Source organism: Carassius carassius, chromosome 3, assembly GCF_963082965.1.
Source record: "Carassius carassius chromosome 3, fCarCar2.1, whole genome shotgun sequence".
Lineage (NCBI taxonomy): Eukaryota > Metazoa > Chordata > Actinopteri > Cypriniformes > Cyprinidae > Carassius > Carassius carassius.
Genome location: NC_081757.1, coordinates 29,724,418 through 29,743,433, shown reverse-complemented (window position 1 = coordinate 29,743,433; position 19,016 = coordinate 29,724,418). Strand labels below are relative to the sequence as shown.

General features: G+C 38.3%; 1 protein-coding gene across 1 annotated transcript in view; it reads left to right on the top strand.

Annotated features, from left to right (window-relative positions):
• Window positions 1-837: 837 nt before the first annotated feature.
• Window positions 838-19,016, top strand: part of LOC132124661 (NACHT and WD repeat domain-containing protein 2) — a 92,415-nt gene continuing 74,236 nt past the window's right edge. The window contains exons 1-2 of the mRNA XM_059535783.1: window positions 838-1,110; window positions 3,373-3,544. Coding sequence (XP_059391766.1) covers window positions 1,096-1,110; window positions 3,373-3,544 — 187 coding nt within the window. The 5' untranslated portion in view covers window positions 838-1,095. The remainder of the gene's footprint in view (window positions 1,111-3,372; window positions 3,545-19,016) is intronic.

The following is a 19,016-nucleotide window of genomic DNA, read 5'->3' as shown; positions in this document are numbered from 1 at the left end:
TTGGAACTAACAATTTATCTTAACTTATCTCATGTTTGATTAAATAACCATGTTTTTGGTTAAACACACTTGTTCTTTTTTAGGGTTTGATTTTGAAGCCATAACAGGATTATGACTTTTTGCAGATTTGCAGAAGAAACTCATTGCATGTATTTTAGTTGCATTTGACCTGTCGTTGCAGTGTAGATTACTTTCAGTTATGTATCTTACTTTTGTGAAACAAGGCATTTCCACATTTCTTTTTTTAACATCTGGTTGCAGTCAGCAGCAGGCTTGTATGTTAGTCTAATGACAAATCTCTGCTCGGCATGATAGGCTATTTGCAAGGTCTCCATAGACAGAGAGCATCAGATCCACTTTCTGAAGAAAACTGCCAAAACCGCTTGTCTTAGCTGTGTTAAGCTGGCCTTCAAGCCTCACCGGAACCCTTCTAAAATCAGCCAGCTGACCAATTTTGACCAACCTGGAAGACGAGCAAAAAAAGGATACTGCAGTCTGTTTTAGGCTGTTTTCTTAGTAGGGCGGTCAATAAGCTACAAGAACGCATTTGTTTTATAAGAATGTGTTATTTCTGAGCACTTTGTATCTGGAAGAAAAGGCGAAACTATAGGATTTTTTTGGTCTATCTTTGCAAAGAAAATAGGCGAGGTTTGAACCTTTTTCCCGAGCGCGAGCAGCATTGCAGTCCAATCAATTACGTTTAATTCAATTCACTTAAACTTCCAGCGCGCTGCGAAAGAGAAGCATTTATTGATAATGAATTCAGAGCGCTCCTCCTCCTCCTCTCGTACTCCCGCTCGCCGCTGCGCATTAAGAGACAGCTGGCGATGAGAGGAATATCCCTCCACTCTCACTCTCCTCTCTGTCACCTCACTTGTGTTTTCCTCAAGCACTGCGGACAGAAAACGCTGTGCGCGGAGCTTTATAAGACACGGCACGAGGAGGATGCGGACCGCCGGGGTTTGGCCAGCGACCGTCACTCTCCCGGTCCCCCGGGACTGATTTTCGGTCAAAGATATTTAATGGGCTATTGTATCGCCGTCTCCGCTGATTTCCGTGGTTATCTGCTCGGATATTGTATGATACGGCTCCACGATGAAGAGGATGAACGTAAGCACTTCAAGTGTGTTACTGTGCAAGCATGCTGCCTGCATTCGTTGTGCGTTGAAGCGCAGCTGAGTTTATTTTGTTTGGAATTGGCTTTACTGTACGATGAACGCGCAACTTTGTCGTCTAAGGATGTGTTTAGCATTTTGGCAGGTGTGATATTAAATCATGACACGCGAATAAGATAAGCGATCTTGAACTCACTTCAATTAAGATTCGTTGTTTGCTGAGACAGAAAATTATCGATTGATCGTTGCGTTTGTGCGGAGATGCAGTTCGTGACCGGCTGCATTTACGCGTTTTATCTTGGTTACACCATTATTAGCCTACTGAAAAAATGGTATAAAGTGAAAAGTAGGCATGATCTAGTGTGTTTTCATTTCAAGAAAATCATTATCGGATCTTGCAATATGGTAATTCCAGGCATTCCTCAAGCAATAAGTCATTTATCTAGATATGGGAATCGATTCTGGTTGCGATTGTGATTTCTTTTAACGATTCTGGTTCCTTGACGGTTCCACTAGTAACTCCTTTAGTTAAAAAGAAATATCCCATTTTGAGGGGGATAGAAATGCAATAATTTAATTGCATTCGCTGCCCTCATCAATATATTTCATTTTGATAATAAATCAAAGGTAATATAATTATTTAAAAAGAATGTTTGCACATACATTTGATTACTTAAACCAAACACTACACTATACTTACAGTATAAGTAAATTACTGAAAAAAACTAATATGATAACATTTCATCATTCATTCATTCTTTCTTTCTTTCATTCTTTCTTTCTTTCTTTCTTTCTTTCTTTCTTTCTTTCTTTCTTTCTTTCTTTCTTTCTTTCTTTCTTATACAACATCATTGAAAAAAATGTATAATACATGTTGCCATATGGTAAATCTTATGTGCCTTTATTATATTTGTGTGGAATTCCTTTACCTTGACAGCATTCTAAAAATGCTGCTCTCATGTGAGGGACACTGCAGAGAAGACATAAGATGCAAGCGCAATAAAACAATCAAGCAAAAGGGTCAAAGGAACCATTTAAATCATTAAAAAGTGGACTACACCATTATCGCTGTTACAGTTTTGATTAACTAAAATAGCAGGATCATATTATTCGTTTGGGAATCAGATAGCACTGACCATGCTGTGTTTTCGTCAACATTAACACAGCTCCAGAATAAAACTGTAACTCCTTAAGGAGTGTTCAGTACAGTGTGACTTAAATTATTCCAAGATTAACCACAACAACAATCTCATTTTAAAACCTTTTAATTGCCAACTTTTAATTTTCAGAATGTACATTTAGGTAAACATGTGCTTTGTAAATGGAACCATACTGGGGCGTGATTGCCAAAAGCAACTATGGTCGCAAGTTCCTTCGTTACCAGTAGAGTTCAATGGAACTAATTACTATAATTAGCAAACAATGCTTTTGGGAAATGCACCCCTGGACAATTAGTTTGTTACTTCATTTAGTACAATTTATGGGTATTTACCTGTTTATTAAATATCACTGTGTTAAGCAAGCCTTTTGATTGCTGTGGACATGCCATCTTGAATATTCACTGCCTTAATTTGCAAAAGCATACTGCTATTTAGAAAAAAGTATGAATAGTATGCTTGAAAATCGTACACAGTGATTATTTAATAATAGTTATGAAGCTATTCCAAGTTCACTCACTGTTACTATAGTTACAACTAACGTGAGAATAGAAAACAATATAAATGTTAATTGCTGTATAAACAATAACCTTTGAGTCACACCTATTAATGAATATATCTGTTAATTCCAAACTTTTGAAAGTGTGAGTGCAATCTTTTATCCATTAAAATGAAGTGGCTCATAAGAGTCAGTGTTTTTGGAGTCACGCTTTATTTATTTATTTGATTCACTCATAATAAACACTGGCCGTAGTATATTATTAGCAGTATATTCAGTAGTGGTAATAAAAGGGAACTGCTTTTGAACTGGAACTAGTTCACATTTGCCATCACATTTACCAAGTTGGTTAACCAGATTTGCTTCATTTACAAACAGAAACCTGCTTGATTTGAAAGTGATGTTTGTTTGATCATCATACAACACTACACTAATGATATTTTTGCTCACTAAATTTTGTTTATACGGCTAGACCCTCAGTTTTTACGAGATTCCACCAAATTGTGTGTGTAAAAATGCAGCATCTGTCTATCAATTAATTCCCTTCAGTAGTTCAAAACCATAATCCTGAGTTCCTAAACATGTTAAATTCTGTTTGCAGCCGCGTTGGAAATCGCCACCCATGTGGCCATCCGGAGTGGGCAGCAGGCAGCCCTGTCCCCGTGACACTGCTCTGCGCAGAGCAGCCATCAGTGGCAACGTCCTTGCGCTCCCACCGTTCCATGTCCCCACGGGAAGGAGTGTCCGGGTCTTCATCTGTTCCAACCCTGATGGTAAGAGTGTGCAGCAGCTTTTTTCCACACTGTAAAAAAATAAAATAAAAAGATACCTCCAAAAATCGAACTTTTACTCATGATAGATACGCGTACATGTGTGTACTCTGTGAACTCTGGAATCACCCAAACCATATTGCAGAGAACAAACACAGTATTCTGTCAATTAGATTGACACCTGTTAATGCACGAGCGATGTGCAAGACATGCTTTATCATCCACTGTGTTAATGAACCAGATTTTACAGTAATAAATTCAGATGGCAGCGACAGTTCCACATCATGCCGTTTCATAACACACGCTGCCATCCTCAGAGATATGGTCGTTGCTAATGTCTGCAGGACTGCTGTACCATGTGCTTTGACAAGAGCAGCAGTGACAGCAGTTAGTGGAGCCGTCTGTCTCAGCACTGAACACGGGTTTCAACGTTCCACAAAAACAAAGGCCAAGCAACCATGACACAAAATATTGTGCTGCTCTACAGTTATACAGTCTCTAATATTAAAATAGGGGAGCTCTCAGTGTTCAACTTGCTCATGGCTGTGGGAAAGTGGCGAACGGAGTGGGAATTTCTTGCTCCTATCTTGAGAAATCATTGAGAGGTCATCATTCCGACCATCGATTGCTCATTTTTACATCTTAAGGCTTAAACCCAGTGCTATTTAGAATTGACCTTAGATTTAATGAGTGCCAGGGGAACTAGACGGCACATATGCAGTCATAGATTTAAATATGGGCTGCAGGGAGACCTTAAAATAGTGCTTCTAATCTCGGAGTAAACAAGCCAAGGGAAAGTATAAAATGGGCTAGGAGGGAGAAAGAGAAATAGAGAAATGAGTGCAGAGAACTGAGGATGAAGTGAAAGGAGGGAAAACACCGATGAATAAATTAGATCGGCGCAAGGACATCTTAAATAAAATGATGACCTTTCAGGTTGGAGGATTAATGATAAAGACTCCTCTAAATTGCAGCTATAACATAAGTGCCCTAGTCATGTATTTATGCATTATTCCTAAATAAAAAGAAGAATAAGAATAAAAACAGACCATTGTTAATTGTTATTAAATTATAGTATAGAATATTAATATTTAAAACAATATTGAACAATTATTGGCCATACTTTATATTAGGTGGCCTTAACTATATGCAATTACAAATTTTGTACAATATAATTATTATGTATGGATATATTGGTGCACTGTAATTACATTTAAAGTACTTGCCTGTAATGAACATGTTTAGTTACACTGTTAACTTCACCATTAACTACAAACCATCCCTTACTCCAAAACCAAACCATAACTCAAACTCATTTGCAGTAAATGTGGGAATTTTCCAGAAAAACATGTAGTTACACAGTAGATTCATAATATAAAGTGTGACACAGTAGATTCATAATATAAAGTGTGACCAGTGCTAACACTTTCATATAGGGACCAATTCTCATATAAACTAGTTGCTTATTAGCATGCATATTCATAATATATTGAAAATTTATTAGTACGTATAAAGCACATCCCTTATCCTACAAAAATGCCTAAATTTAACAACTATCTTACTATCTAACTATTAAACTATTTATTAAAGCTGCAAATTAGTAGTTTATTGAGGCAAATGTCATAGTTAATGGTTTGTTAATAGTGAGAATTGAACCTTAAAATAGAGTCTTACCCTACAAATTTATTTAAAAACAATATTTGTAATAATTATTTTAAATGATAAATTATGAGGTAAAATGTGTCATGTTAAATATATTTTCATATCTCAATTAAATATGAAGAGACGTGATGAAGTGTAAACACTGTGGCACTCTTGCTGTCAAAACATTCTCATTTTGTTTGACTACCATGACCAACTGACACACCAACATTGGCTCAATTATTATGTGTGAGTTTGGGGCGGGACTGTCTGCTTGTTTGACCAGTGGCAGATAGAAAGCATTTGGAAACTAGTTTTAAATGGTCATTATTTTTGCAGTTTAATTTGGTGAAGCTAGCAGTGTATAAATCACACATTTCAGCTTTAAATTAAATAGTTTTCTGTTAATTTCTCTATAGGATGAAATTCCCGCACTTAAACATCATTGTGCATAATCACATTCAACCATCAATGAATGCAGTTCATGCTGGAATACTATAAAGAGAGTCCGAAGCCACTTCTCTACTGCAATAGAAAGATACTACAGGGATTTTGTCTGCAGTCAGCCCTGAAAAGCCAACTGCTTGAAGATGCTTTAGTGAGAGGCAGAGGTGATGCTCTGTGCTGAGAGAGTGTGAGGTGGAGTGTGGAATCTGATGTACTGTACCTGTAGATGCACAACTCAGAGGTGATGTCAAGATAGAGAATTAATGATACTTTCAGTGGCTGAACAAGCCAGCTGGGCTTTGGTGCAATGCTCTTTCTCCTTAAGCACTAGAGGGAGCAATTTATACATTGCAGAATAACAAAAAGGGAGTTGGCCTTGCAAACACGGACTTATAACAACTCTTTGTTGTCCAACAGTCTTACAAGTCTCACTCTTATACATGCCTTTACTTGAAAGGAATGATTTCAATTTGTGTTATTGAGCTATTGTAGAAGTCAGCTCTGTGATTTAGGGGGTCTACTAGGGGCACTTAGGACAGCAGTTGCTGGAGTCTTGCTGGGTTTGAGATTGAGGCTTTGAGGAAATGAATGTGATAACATTTATACACTCGTTTGGTTTTTTTGGTCTCTCTGTATGGTAACCAAGGGCGACCAGAGTTTTATGTGCAAGAGTTTTATTCTGCTTTAAGGACCCTGAATTTAATGCCGCTGTGTTGTAACAGCATGTGTGGAGTTAGCCAACATGATTTATTATAGTGCATTTACTTTGTTTTAAAGTGCTGGGCTAAATCAAGCCTTGATACTCCTTTTTTGTTCATGAAAGCAATTTTTATGTCATTATTCAAAAATACGTACCTCTAAATAGATTTGCTATCACATACCTTATTGCACGTTTCGCGGCAGTTTCGAAGTAAAATGTTCAGTCCGTGGCATTAAAACACAGGTTTTGAATATGTGACCCTGGAACGTATTTGTTTAATTGATATAGGCACTTATTACTGGGTTTACGTTAAGTTGCTTCATGTATGTATTGCGGTGGTTCATAATTAAAATAGCCCAGGAGTGTCGCTTAATTTAATCATGTTGGAAATATCCCCTACACCAAACCCAACCCTAAACCTACCCGATAGAGTTAACAAATGATATAAAAACTGATATAAAAAATATTTGCTGATGCAGCCATGCTATATTAAAGGTGACATATCATGAAAATCTGAATTTTCCAGGTTTTAAGTGCTATATTCAGGTCCCCGGTGCATCTACCAACCAAGGAAACGTAAAAAGGATTTACCCAGTAACTTTGTTTTGATAAGTCTTTTTCTGCAAGTGTCGTAAAAAACGAGCTCTCCTAGTGACGTTGCAAAGGGATCTCATTATGATATTACTGCGAAAGTTTGAGCAAAACATGCTTACTGTTTTTGGCTGCACAGACAAGCACAGAACACTATTTAGAGTCCCAGCCTCAAAGGAGACAAGAGAGCAGTGGAATTATTGATTCATTTACTGTATATTAGTGATGCCACACAGATCTAAAATAAACATACAATTTATTTCCCAGCTGTTTTACCTTCACAGACTTAACTTTTACTTTTTGTAACTCATGTTTGTTTTTAATGTAAACTTGTGTGAATGAGAACCAGAGACTTATATTACATATTGTAAAAAGGAGCATAATATGTCTCCTTTAACTTCTTTATGTGCATTTGAGCTGTTTTGTTGAACTGTAGATCCACGGGTTTCGTATCAGAGCTCTTCATCACTCAATTGCAACACTGTATCGCGTGAGCTACCGAGCAAACCTACTGAATTAGGAAATTCATGCTTATGAAGCTGGATATGTGACGTCACGTTCAAAAGTATCAGTTTTCAAATCGTGCAGAATGTTAAAATTGTTTTGAATTCATAACATAATATGCCTCAAGTAATTATGCAAAAATTAGGCTTTATTAATCAAAACTGTGGACCTGCAAATCATGTTTTGTGTGAAAAGGAATAGTGATCAGTTCAACTGGAAACAGCCATTCAAATGTATAGGTAGGTTTTTGCAGAAATGTAGGTAGAGGCACATATTTACAATGTTGTCCATTTCAGATTCAATTAGGATTTTTGACCAAATTGACTGGTTGGCATGGTCACAATACTTTTGTTAGGAAATATCTGAATTGTGCACCCTCAAATGAGATGAAGACAATAGTTTTGTAAATGCAAGTCACTGTCAGGGTTCGGGTAGAGGGATGAGGCGAGGACTCAATGATGCAGAGAGAAGGGCTCTTTAATAGTAATAATAAAATAAACAAACAAAAACTACCCATAGGGGAAACAGACAAATCTGGACTGACAAGGCAAGGCACGATGAGCAAAGACAAATATTCGACGACGAACTAGCAACCAGACTGCAAACACAAGGACAGTAAATAGGGAGCTAATAAGGAGGGTAACGAGGGAACACATGTGGGGAAAATTACATCAATAACCAGGTAACAAGATGGGTGGGGTCAAGACAATTGACGAGAGCACATGGCACATAGGAATTAAGACAAAAGCCATGTGCTCACACAAAACAAAAACAAGCACATGGCCAGCAAACCAAATCACAAACCATGTGCTTGAATTAGACACAAACACACAGCTAATGAGCAAGCTCATAAACCGCGTGTTTACACAAGAAAGCACACAGCCGATAACTCGAGCTGTGTGCAACAATACAAGACAACACTTTGAGACCGCACATTACCACAATAAAACAGAACATGGAGCACGAGTGTCCGGTCCCCAACATTAACCGAAAAACAGCAAAACATGAGTGAACATGAGTCCGAACACCACGCTCCAACAAGAAACAGGACACGCAGACAAGAGTGCACGGCTCGAGCAGTCTCGAAGCCGCGCGCTCACATGAAAACAATGACATGAGTATCAGGTATCAGGGCTCTGTCACAAAACCATGAATAACACTAGACTGAAGTGACAGAACCCTGACACTAGCCCCCCTCAAAGGGGGAATGAGGAACACCCAAAAACAAGACGGGAACAAGACAGCACAGGCATGGCAACACAAGCCCGGTACACAACAGAACACAAGACATGGAAATCAAAATACAGACAAAATAGGGGAGGGAGGGAAGGGAGCCCAGTCAAGCAACAGGAAAACCCAAGCAGTTAATAAAAGAGACCAGGGAGGGGCAGGAGGACTGAGCCAAGGAGGCTCAGGCAGTCCAGGAGTCCCAGCAGTGCGCCAGGGTGGAGCCGGAGAGATGAGCCAGCGAGGATCTGGCCTAACAGAAACCCCGACAGACCACCAGGGCGGTGCCGGAGGGACAGACCAGCGAGGCTCCGGCCTAACAGGAACCCCGGCAGACCACCAGGGCGGAGCCGGAGGGACGAACCAGTGAGGATCCAGCCTAACAGGAACCCCGGCAGACCACCAGGGCGGAGCCGGAGGGACGAACCAGCGAGGATCCAGCCTAACAGGAACCCCGGCAGACCACCAGGGCGGAGCCGGAGGGACGAACCAGTGAGGATCCAGCCTAACAGGAACCCCGGCAGACCAGCAGGGTGGAACCAGACAGAGAGACCAGGAGGCCTCCAGCCAAACAGGGACCCCGACAGATAGGAAGGGCAAAACCGGCAAGGCACTCATCAAGGGCAGAGCCGGCATCAGGGCAGGGAGCTTAGACAGAGCCGGCATCAGGGCAAGGAGCTTGGGCGGCGCCGGCCGGCAGGGCAAGGAGCTATTTTGCTGCAATGATTCACACTCATTGGTTGCCACCTCTGTAGATACACTACTAGCATTGTGTTGTTTAGTCATGAGAAAAGCAAAAAATTTGAAATCCAATCGGTATCTGTATTAGGGGTGTAAATTTCATGGAAAAAAACCATACCTGGTCTTCACTCACGGTTCCGCAGTTCAACTTAAATCTGACAAGACATCTTTAATATAGTTTGTTAAATATTAGGGGTGCTCAGACTGATTGGCATACTGATTGCTATCAGCCGATAATCGTTTTGGGATGTCTCTATAAAGGCCAATCTCATAAACCAATCTCAAGCTGATGACGCAGCTGCCGTGAGAGGTTTTGCATTTCGTGCTGATGTCATCACACATGGTTGTGGCGCGATGGTGCATTCCAGGATTGTTGCATCTGTAACATTGCATCGATAGTTTCTGCACTGAGTCTACTTTTGCTGTGCTGAATTAACCCTTTGATGCATACAATCACACCGGAGAACTTTCAGTGTGTCACGTCTTCAACTGCTAAATTTAAATCCACTTTCGTGCTTCGGCTGGAGCAGAGCCAGATCCGACGCGCTGAGCGCTTGTCACATTATCACACATATTCAGTATTTTCAACCATTTAATGCTTATTTAAAGTTTCAGACATTTAAATACACATGAGTACTAGCAAAAAAAAAAACATTTAAAGTAAAATGTACGCCAATGTCTGTGGAAACAGCAATAATGATCCTTACAAATATAATCTGATGACATTTTTTTATTGATATCATATACAGATTGTGTAGGTAACTAAAGTTTACTCTGCTCTTCTCTCAGCTTAAATAAGGCGACACATTCTAAAATAACGGTTGTCTAAAAAAACTCTCGCCAGGGGCTGAGCTATATTTTAAACTAACGTGCGAAAGGGTTAAAGTAACAGCGCACTGTTTGCAATAAATATAATCTTGGATTGACACAAAATGTAGTAATTACCCCTCATTTAAAAAAATGAGATTCAGGCCCTGTATAAATGTCTAAAAATCCTGATTGGAGTATCACTATAAATAAATCTACATGATAAAAAGAAGGCTTAAAAAGTTCGGTATCAGTGATCATATTGGAAAATACTGCTTCCTGTGAACAACGATTGGTGATCAGGCTCATAAATTCCTGTATTCCTGTAGCTCAAGTGGTAGAGCATTGTGTTGTCAAGGTTGGGGGTTCGATTCCACGGGAACACATGATAGGTAGAAATTTATAGCCTGAATGCACTGTAAGTTGCTTTGGATAAAAGTGTCTGCTTAATGCATAAATTTATTTATTTAAATTTAAATTCATAAATTCTGATCGGAGCACCCCTAAAAATAACAACATGTTAAAACAAACAGAGTTCGGCTAATGTATGTTTCTGTTGTTGGAAACATTCTAGCTTCCCAATACATTACAACAACAGCGATGAAAAAAAAAAAAAAAACCTTGGACAAACCAGTCACTCTTTGTAAACTTTGTTACATGTGAGTGCCATATGCTCGAATATAACCAGTCATATGCCATCAGAACAGCAGTGTTAATGCTAGCTAAAGAACTACTGAGTGCACCTTTTTGGGTTCTTGGTGACATCAGCCATACACCATTTTCATTACTTCATTTTCACAGGCTTCAAAAAAGTCACATGGCATTTACAGCTCTGTTGACTGGCTCAAAAAAAATGTGAACGAGATCAGCAGTTGAGCAATTACCATTGAGATGAATGGAAATGCTAATGGATAGCATTCTCCAGGTATTATAGACCTTCTTGGTTGAGTCAGTATTATTGTGTTAGGCTAGTTGGCGGAGTGTTATTAGCACATTTTGTGAGTATCATCCTATAAAAGGCTAATTTCGAATAATCACTGCTTATTAAATTATCATAGTATTTTAACAGAGAAAAGATTAACACACTTCAACCTTTAATGCAACATTGCTTCATAAGCAATGCATTCAAAAACCCTCGAATTGCTTATAATAATGATAGATAATTATGTGCTTTGAATATTCAGATAATTTTTTTGCCTTTGAGCATTTGGAAATTAGTTTACTAATGCCATGGAGCTAATGGATTGCCAACAGGAATGTGTTTTAGTCACAGATGGGATTTCATTCAGTCGTTAAGCACACGCGGTCAGGCGCCTTTGATGGGGAGCAATTCTCATTCCATCGTCCTCCATCTTGCGACCTCACCTAATCCCTAAGAGTCTTGTGTTTCAGCATCAGACAGCTGTACCAATACTGAGCTCATCTATATGCGACCATCCTTTCAGAGCCCGTGCTACAGGAGACACATGTGAAAGCCCCATTGGACACAACTGCACAAAGGCTTTACCTCAGATTATAGACATGACTGGACAGAGCATTGAGCGAGATGCATGCTTGCAGCTTGAGATTTGAAATGACGCAGATATTCATAAAGTATTAAAGCATGTTTAGAACATGGTAAGTGACTGTAAAAAGCTTTTATCTTAAAATGCAATTGATGATAATGTGGTGTGGCATCTATTTCTAAAAGAACATACATCCTATACAGCTCTAAAATATGGGTCTATATGTACATATGCTTTTAAGAACCAACTTATTTTAGTAAAAAAGAAAAAGAAAAAAAGTGTTCTCACAATTTAATTAAAAGATTAAAAATGTAAAAGTAACAAATTCTGTGGCCACAATATTTTATTATTATTGTTGTTGTTGTTGTTGTTGTTATTATTATTATTATTATTATTATTATTATTATTATTATTATTCCTATGTTTTGTAGATTCAAGAATATTGAAAAAGCAAGACATGATTTTATTAATTGTGAAGTGATTGGATCATAAACAGTGGACACAAATGCTAGAATGGAGCCAGGTGTTTAGATGGTAATTTATTTGTAATGTTAGTTATTGATTGTTGATAAAAGAAAAAAAAATGGGATGCATTATTGTGTTTTAAAAATGCTAGACAGGAAGCAACAGAATGGAACAAAATGCAGGTTTTGTGAGACATGTTTTTGAACTGAAATACAAAGAATAGGAGACGCTAAGTCAGCATGATATGTTATTATGGTCAAAAATCTACATTAAGCATATGTCTAGATAGAAAACAATTGAAAAACAACAGATGGATGCAAGAATGCATTATGTATGTGAAAGTCCTGGAACTGGCAACTCTTTAAATTGATAGTCTCCGTTAACTACGTGTCAGCTACCAGTAGAAAAGAGTATTTGTAAACTGTCTGTTTAAATTCTGCTAACAGCTTTTTTTGATGATTTCTCAACAGACATTCTACTAACTGTAAGTAACTTTGCAACTGTAAGTAACACATCAATTTATTTTACTTACCCTAAACTAATAGTCTACTCATACTGTAATAGTTGGCAATTAGTTGACAGGTGGTTGCAAAGTTACTTATAGCTATTAAAATGTCTATTAAAGGTGGCAAGTGCACTTAACGTAAATAGGGTCCATTTTGATTTCAAGTTCACTTTTAATGTAGGAGACTGAAAAATCTCATTAGTCCGTATATTTGTTTAATGGCAGCCTTTCTGGGCTTTGATTGGGTCTACAATCATTTTTTTTTTTTTTTAAATAGAAATTATAAGTCTCATTCAAGGAATTTATTTCTCTTGACTCCTGCCTTCATCTTTCCTCACTTTACTTCCTTCCTTATTTAAATTCAGTCTTGTTCAAAAATGCTTTATTGGTATTATCCCCCTTCCCCCCACTCTGCAGTGATTGAGCTTACTATTTTTTTTTCCCTTTTTCTCCATGTTCTTTATCTTTTTCATGTCAGACATTTCAAACATGCCACATGTAAATGTGGAGGCAAGCACAGTAGCTCATATAGCTGGTGTTTTTTTTTTATTCTTTTCTTTGCCTCTCTATTTTTCCTTTTTTTTCCTACTCTCTCTATACCTATAACTTTGCCTCAATTTTCAGATGGATACATTTTGAAAGCTTCAATCTGTTATGCAAATTCACTGTCTAAAGCACTCTCCAGTGCATTCCACATTTATTCATTTATGACTAAGAAGATTTCTGCTTTCCCCTGGTGTCTTGCCTGTCTATACCGTGCCTTGTCTACCAACTTGACAATAATGTTGTCTAAAGGTTTATTTTGTTCTGAGGAATTGTTTGCATGTGAGGACACTATTACAAGATTGAACATTGAATGATTAGACCACAACAAACCTTTTGAAATAAACCTTTATATTTTTTTAAGCTCATGTGTTGTTGTTGTTGTTGTTGTTTTGTGTGTGTTAATACGAAAGGGCAGTTATACAAATGTTCTAAAGGTGCCATCACATATCTTGCTGTTTGACGATTGGTCAAGGGTAAAATAAAATCATTTCAGTAGGACCATTTGTGAATTTGTAAATCATGAATTTTGCATAAGGATGACAGATTTGACCATGTAGATTTCATGGTGAGTTAAAGTTGGTCAAGCGAATGTGCCATGTTGACAACAGAAAGCTGCATGGCTTGAAAGTCTGTGTGAGCTTTGCGTCATATATCCCTACACTATTGAAAATGGACCTTTTTCCTAACAAGCCTACTGCATTTTCGATTATGCGAGGCACTTCTGTTTTGAGGAAATTCCACTCAAAAAGACTGAAAAAATGACTTCAAAATTATCACTCAGTGTTCTAGTTAATGCACATTTTGGTCCCACTTTATATTAGGTGGACTTACTTAACACACTCTGAAAAATGCTAGGTTAAAAACAACCCAACTGGTTATTTGGCAACCCAGTGCTGGGTAAATATTGAACAGGAGACATGCTGGGTTATTTTGACCCAGCTGATGGGTTAAATGTTTTTAACCACCATGCTGGGTTGTTTTAATTAAGGCATCTATTGTTTAAAAAACTATTATATTGCTGGCTTAAAATGAACTGGAAATGAAAAAAAAACACACAGATTTACTAGAGGCAACAGCAATAGTCAAAAGATGAACATTTAATATGAAGAAAGATCACACTGACAAAATACAAGACAACTTGAATTTATTTGGGTGAATAAAGCATACAATATTACATACATTTAAACTTGTTACAAACTTTAATTTCAATGAAGAAGTGCACCAAATCGGTGGTGCTGAGAAACGCTCTCTCCTGTAGAAAACTCAAAAAGCCAGCACTTTGACGGTAACTCAACAGCTCAAGCTCAACCCAGTGATTGGGTAGAAAAAAAAATAGTCCAGGATAAAAAATGACCCAACAACTTAGTTACAGGAAAAACTACCCAGCACCTGGGTAAAAATATTAAAAGCAACCCAATAAAATGACCCAACAGGCTAAAGCCAGCAGTTGGGTTAAAAAAAGAACCCAGCATTTTTAGAGTGATGTACTTACATTTACATTTGCATTTATTCGTTAAAAGAAGAAGATTTTATCCAAAGCGACTTACAGTTGGGGAATACGTCAAGTAATTTATATTAAAGAAGAAAATAGAAACAGGAAGTGCTCATAAAACCAAGTTTCAAGCATTGTTCAAGTACAAGCTAGAAAGAGAAAGATAAAAAATATATATATTTATAAAAAAAACTATATATATATATATATATATATATATATATATATATATATATATATATATATATATATATATATATATATATATATATATTTATTTTATTTTTTTTATTGTTTTTTTTTTCGGAAGAAGTCAGATAGTGACGCTTGAAAATTTCGGGTGAATCAGCATTCTTAATAGGGTTAGGAAGATCATTCCACCATCCAGAAATGGTGAACGAGAATGTTCTGGAAAGTGACTTTGTGCCTCTCTGCGATGGTACCACAAAGCTTTGTTCACTCATAGATCTCAGACTTCTGGAGGGGATGTAGATTTTCAAAAGTGAGTGGAAGCAGGGGGTGTTGAGCCTGTGGCTGGTCTATATGCAAGCATCAGTGTCTTGAACTTGATGCGAGCCCTAACTGGCAGCCATTGTAGGAAAATAAAGAGATGTTGTGGGCTCTTTTGGGCTTGTTGAAGACCAGTCGTGCCGCTGCATTCTGAATCATTTATAGAGGCTTGATTGTGCATGATGGAAGTCCAGCCAGAAGAGCATTGCAGTAATTCAGCCTAGAGATGACAACGGCCCTGTACAAGAAGTTGTGCAGCATGCTCTGTTAGAAAGGGCCTGATGTGCAATGCAAACCTGCAAAATCGAGCAGTTTTTGCAATGGAAAGTCAGCTGGTCATCAAAGATTACACCAAGATTTCTAACTGAACTTGATGGGGTAATTGTTGATTAACCTAACTGGGTGATGAAATTACAGTATGCTGTAGAGTTGGAGTGGCAGGGAAGACAGGGAGCTCAGTCTTTGCCAGATTAAGGTAACATTCTTTCATCCATGCCGAGATGTCCACCAGGCAGTCAGAGATCCATGCAGCTACGTTGGATCATCTGGTTGAAATGAAAAGTAGAGCTGTGTGTCATCAGTATAGCAATGGTAGGAGAAGACATATGCCTGTATGATGGGTCCCAGGGATGTTGTATATTTGGAGAAGAGGAAGGGTCCAAGAGCTGATCCCTGAGGAACCCCAGTGATCAGTTGATGTGGTTTGGATTCTCCCCACCCCAGACCACCCTGAAAGACCTACCAGTAATATAGGATTCAAACCAGCGTAGTGTAATCTCTGTGATGCCCAGTGATAAGAGGGCAGACAGGAGGATCTGATGATTCAAATGTGACTGATAGATCCAGCAAAATAAGAATTAATAATTTGGAATTCGCTTTTGCAATCCGCAAGGCTTCAGTGACTGACAGTAGCACATTCTCAGTTAAATGGCCACTCCTGAAACCTGACCTGTTGTTGTTCTGTGAAAGGAATAATGATACCTGGTTAAAAACAACTTGTTCAAAGTATTTTGTTATGAATGTAAGGAGAGAGACAGGTATGTAGCTATCTATAAGTGAAGTGTTTAATGTAGGTTTTTTGAGCAGTGGTTTTACCCGAGCCTGCTTGAATGCAGTGGGGAAAGTGCCTGTGAGGAGAGATGTGTTGATGATGTGTGTGAGTGCTGGTAAGAGAGTTAGAGAGATTGCTTGGAGAACGTGTGAGGGGATAGGGTCTACTGGGCATGTTGTAGGATGGCTGGAGAGGTGAAGTTTGGATACTTCTGCCTCCGTTAGGGGACAGAAGGATCATAGTGAAGTTTTAGGGGTGGATGTGGTAGGTTTGAGTATGTGTGTGTGGAGATGAGAGCTGACTACTGATTGTTCTAGTTTTGTCTGTGAAGAATGTGGCAACATCATCAGCTGTTAGAGGTGGCGGAGAGGGACAGAGTAGAGAATTAAAAGTTTTGAAGAGGTTATGTGTGTCTGGAGCTCTGTTGATCTTGTTGTGGAAATATGACGATATCGCAGTGTGGACTTAAAGGAACACTCCGACTTTTTGGGACTTTAGCTTATTCACAGTATCCCCCAGAGTTAGATAAGTCCATACATACCTTTTTCATTTCTGTGCGTTCTAAAAGTGTTATTTGACGCACCCACCGCTAGCCTAGCTTAGCACAAAGACTGGATGTAAATGGATACTGGTAGCATAGTAATCCCAATAAGTGACAAAATAATGCAAACATTTTCCTATTTACATGTTGTGATCTGTATAGTCACAGCGTGTACAAATAACAAGGCTATATGAGACAGAGACCATTTTTAATCATATAAATACTGGGAACTATATTCTCACTAGGTGTAGGAGCACAGCTAACATTACTTGGGCGGAGTGGCTACTTGGGCGGAGTGATTAGCGCAGCACACGAGACCGTAAACAAAACAAACGTGACTAACTAGCTAGACGTGACTCGTGATCATGGCTGACTTTGAGGAATTGTCAGACTCAAAGGAATTTTACTGTGTATCAAACCAAGATCCAGAACCATATAGTTTTGAGCCAGAATACACAGACGAGGAGTTACAAACTTTGGAAGCTGTAAGACGAAGGGAGAATCAGAACGAACACGGACTGGTGGTGTAAATGTGGAACATGCCAACCTATGCCGACAGAAACCAAATGCCTTTGTTGTAATGAATGGGACCGGGTATTGCCATCAATGTCAAGGCTTGATGACAATCAAAATATTTGCGTCACTACCACGGAAGATTTCTCTGCCCTAATACACCCGGCAGTTGTCCTTTTTTTTCCCATTGTGACAAGATCAACTGGAAGAAACGCCCCATGCCGATTGAACCTAATGGTCAGCTGTCCACCAAGTGATTTTGTTATAATGATCATTCATAGTTCAATGAAATTGTAGTATAGCCATTGCATACAGTGTGTCACAATAATAACAATAAAGGGGATACACGGATACACGGAGCCCCTATTCACGTAATAGTGTCACTACAAAGGTTATATTACATTAGCATGGCACTGTTACAGTATGGCTAATGTTAGTCATCTCAAAACATAACGGAACACTTACCACAGCAACAGGTGATCCGATTTGTCCTGTCTTTATTATCAATGGGATGGCTGTATCCTTTAGCACACGTTTCATGGTCCGTGTGGCAACTTGCATTTTTTCAAAATAGTCGTCTACAGTAAAATGTTCAGAGCAAACAAAATACTTCGTGATGGTGTTTACAGGTGTGTTTGGATCTATTTCCAGAGCAAGTAGCCATCGATTCATCAGGTCAGCGTTTGTGGTTGGAATTCTATGAAACATCATAGTAATACCTGATCTCCCCTGTTTATTGTCGCAGTTCTTTACAATACAGCGAACACCCATGATTGTACACTATAAATCTACTATCTAGTAATTGCTGACTCTATTACTCCAACTCTGAGCGAACTCTCTTATCCTCACTACGGTGCATCTCGAGTGCTGCGCTAATCACTCCGCCCAAGTAGCCACTCCGCCCAAGTAACGTTAGCTTTCCTCCTACGCCTAGTGAGAACATAGTTCCCAGTATTTATACGATTAAAAAGGGTCTCTGTCTCATATAGCCTTGTTATTTGTACACGCTGTGACTATACAGATCACAACATGTAAATAGGAAAATGTTTGCATTATTTTGTCACTTATTGGGATTACTATGTTACCAGTATCCATTTACATCCAGTCTTTGTGCTAAGCTAGGCTAGCGGTGGGTGCATCAAATAACACTTACAGAACGCACAGAAATGAAAAAGGTATGTATGGACTTATCTAAATCTGGGGGATAATGTGAATAAACTAAAGTCCCAAAAAGTCGGAGTGTTCCTTTAAGCACAGATGAAAGCAAAGACTGATACAAATTCAGGTCAGACAGATATTTTGATTTGCACCATTTTCTCTCTGCTGCCCTTAATTTGGACTGATGCTCAAGAAGAACATCAGATAACCAGTTTTTTGTTTTACATTGAAAAATGTACATTAAACTGTCTAATTTTTCTTACATCAAAAGATAAGTTCAATGTACTTATTGTGATTATATTGTATTGCAAAACACTTCTGCTGCTATTGAGGTGGGATATGGGTAAGGTTAGGGACAGGTTTGGTGATATGGATATTTTTAAAGGTGGGTTAAGGGATGGGTCAACAGTGTAATTATAAGAAATATATACAGAAATTAATAACATATGCATTTACTGTACATGCAGGTATAAAAATGTAATATTGTGATATATTATTACAATTTAAAATAATTGTTTTTAAATTTATTAT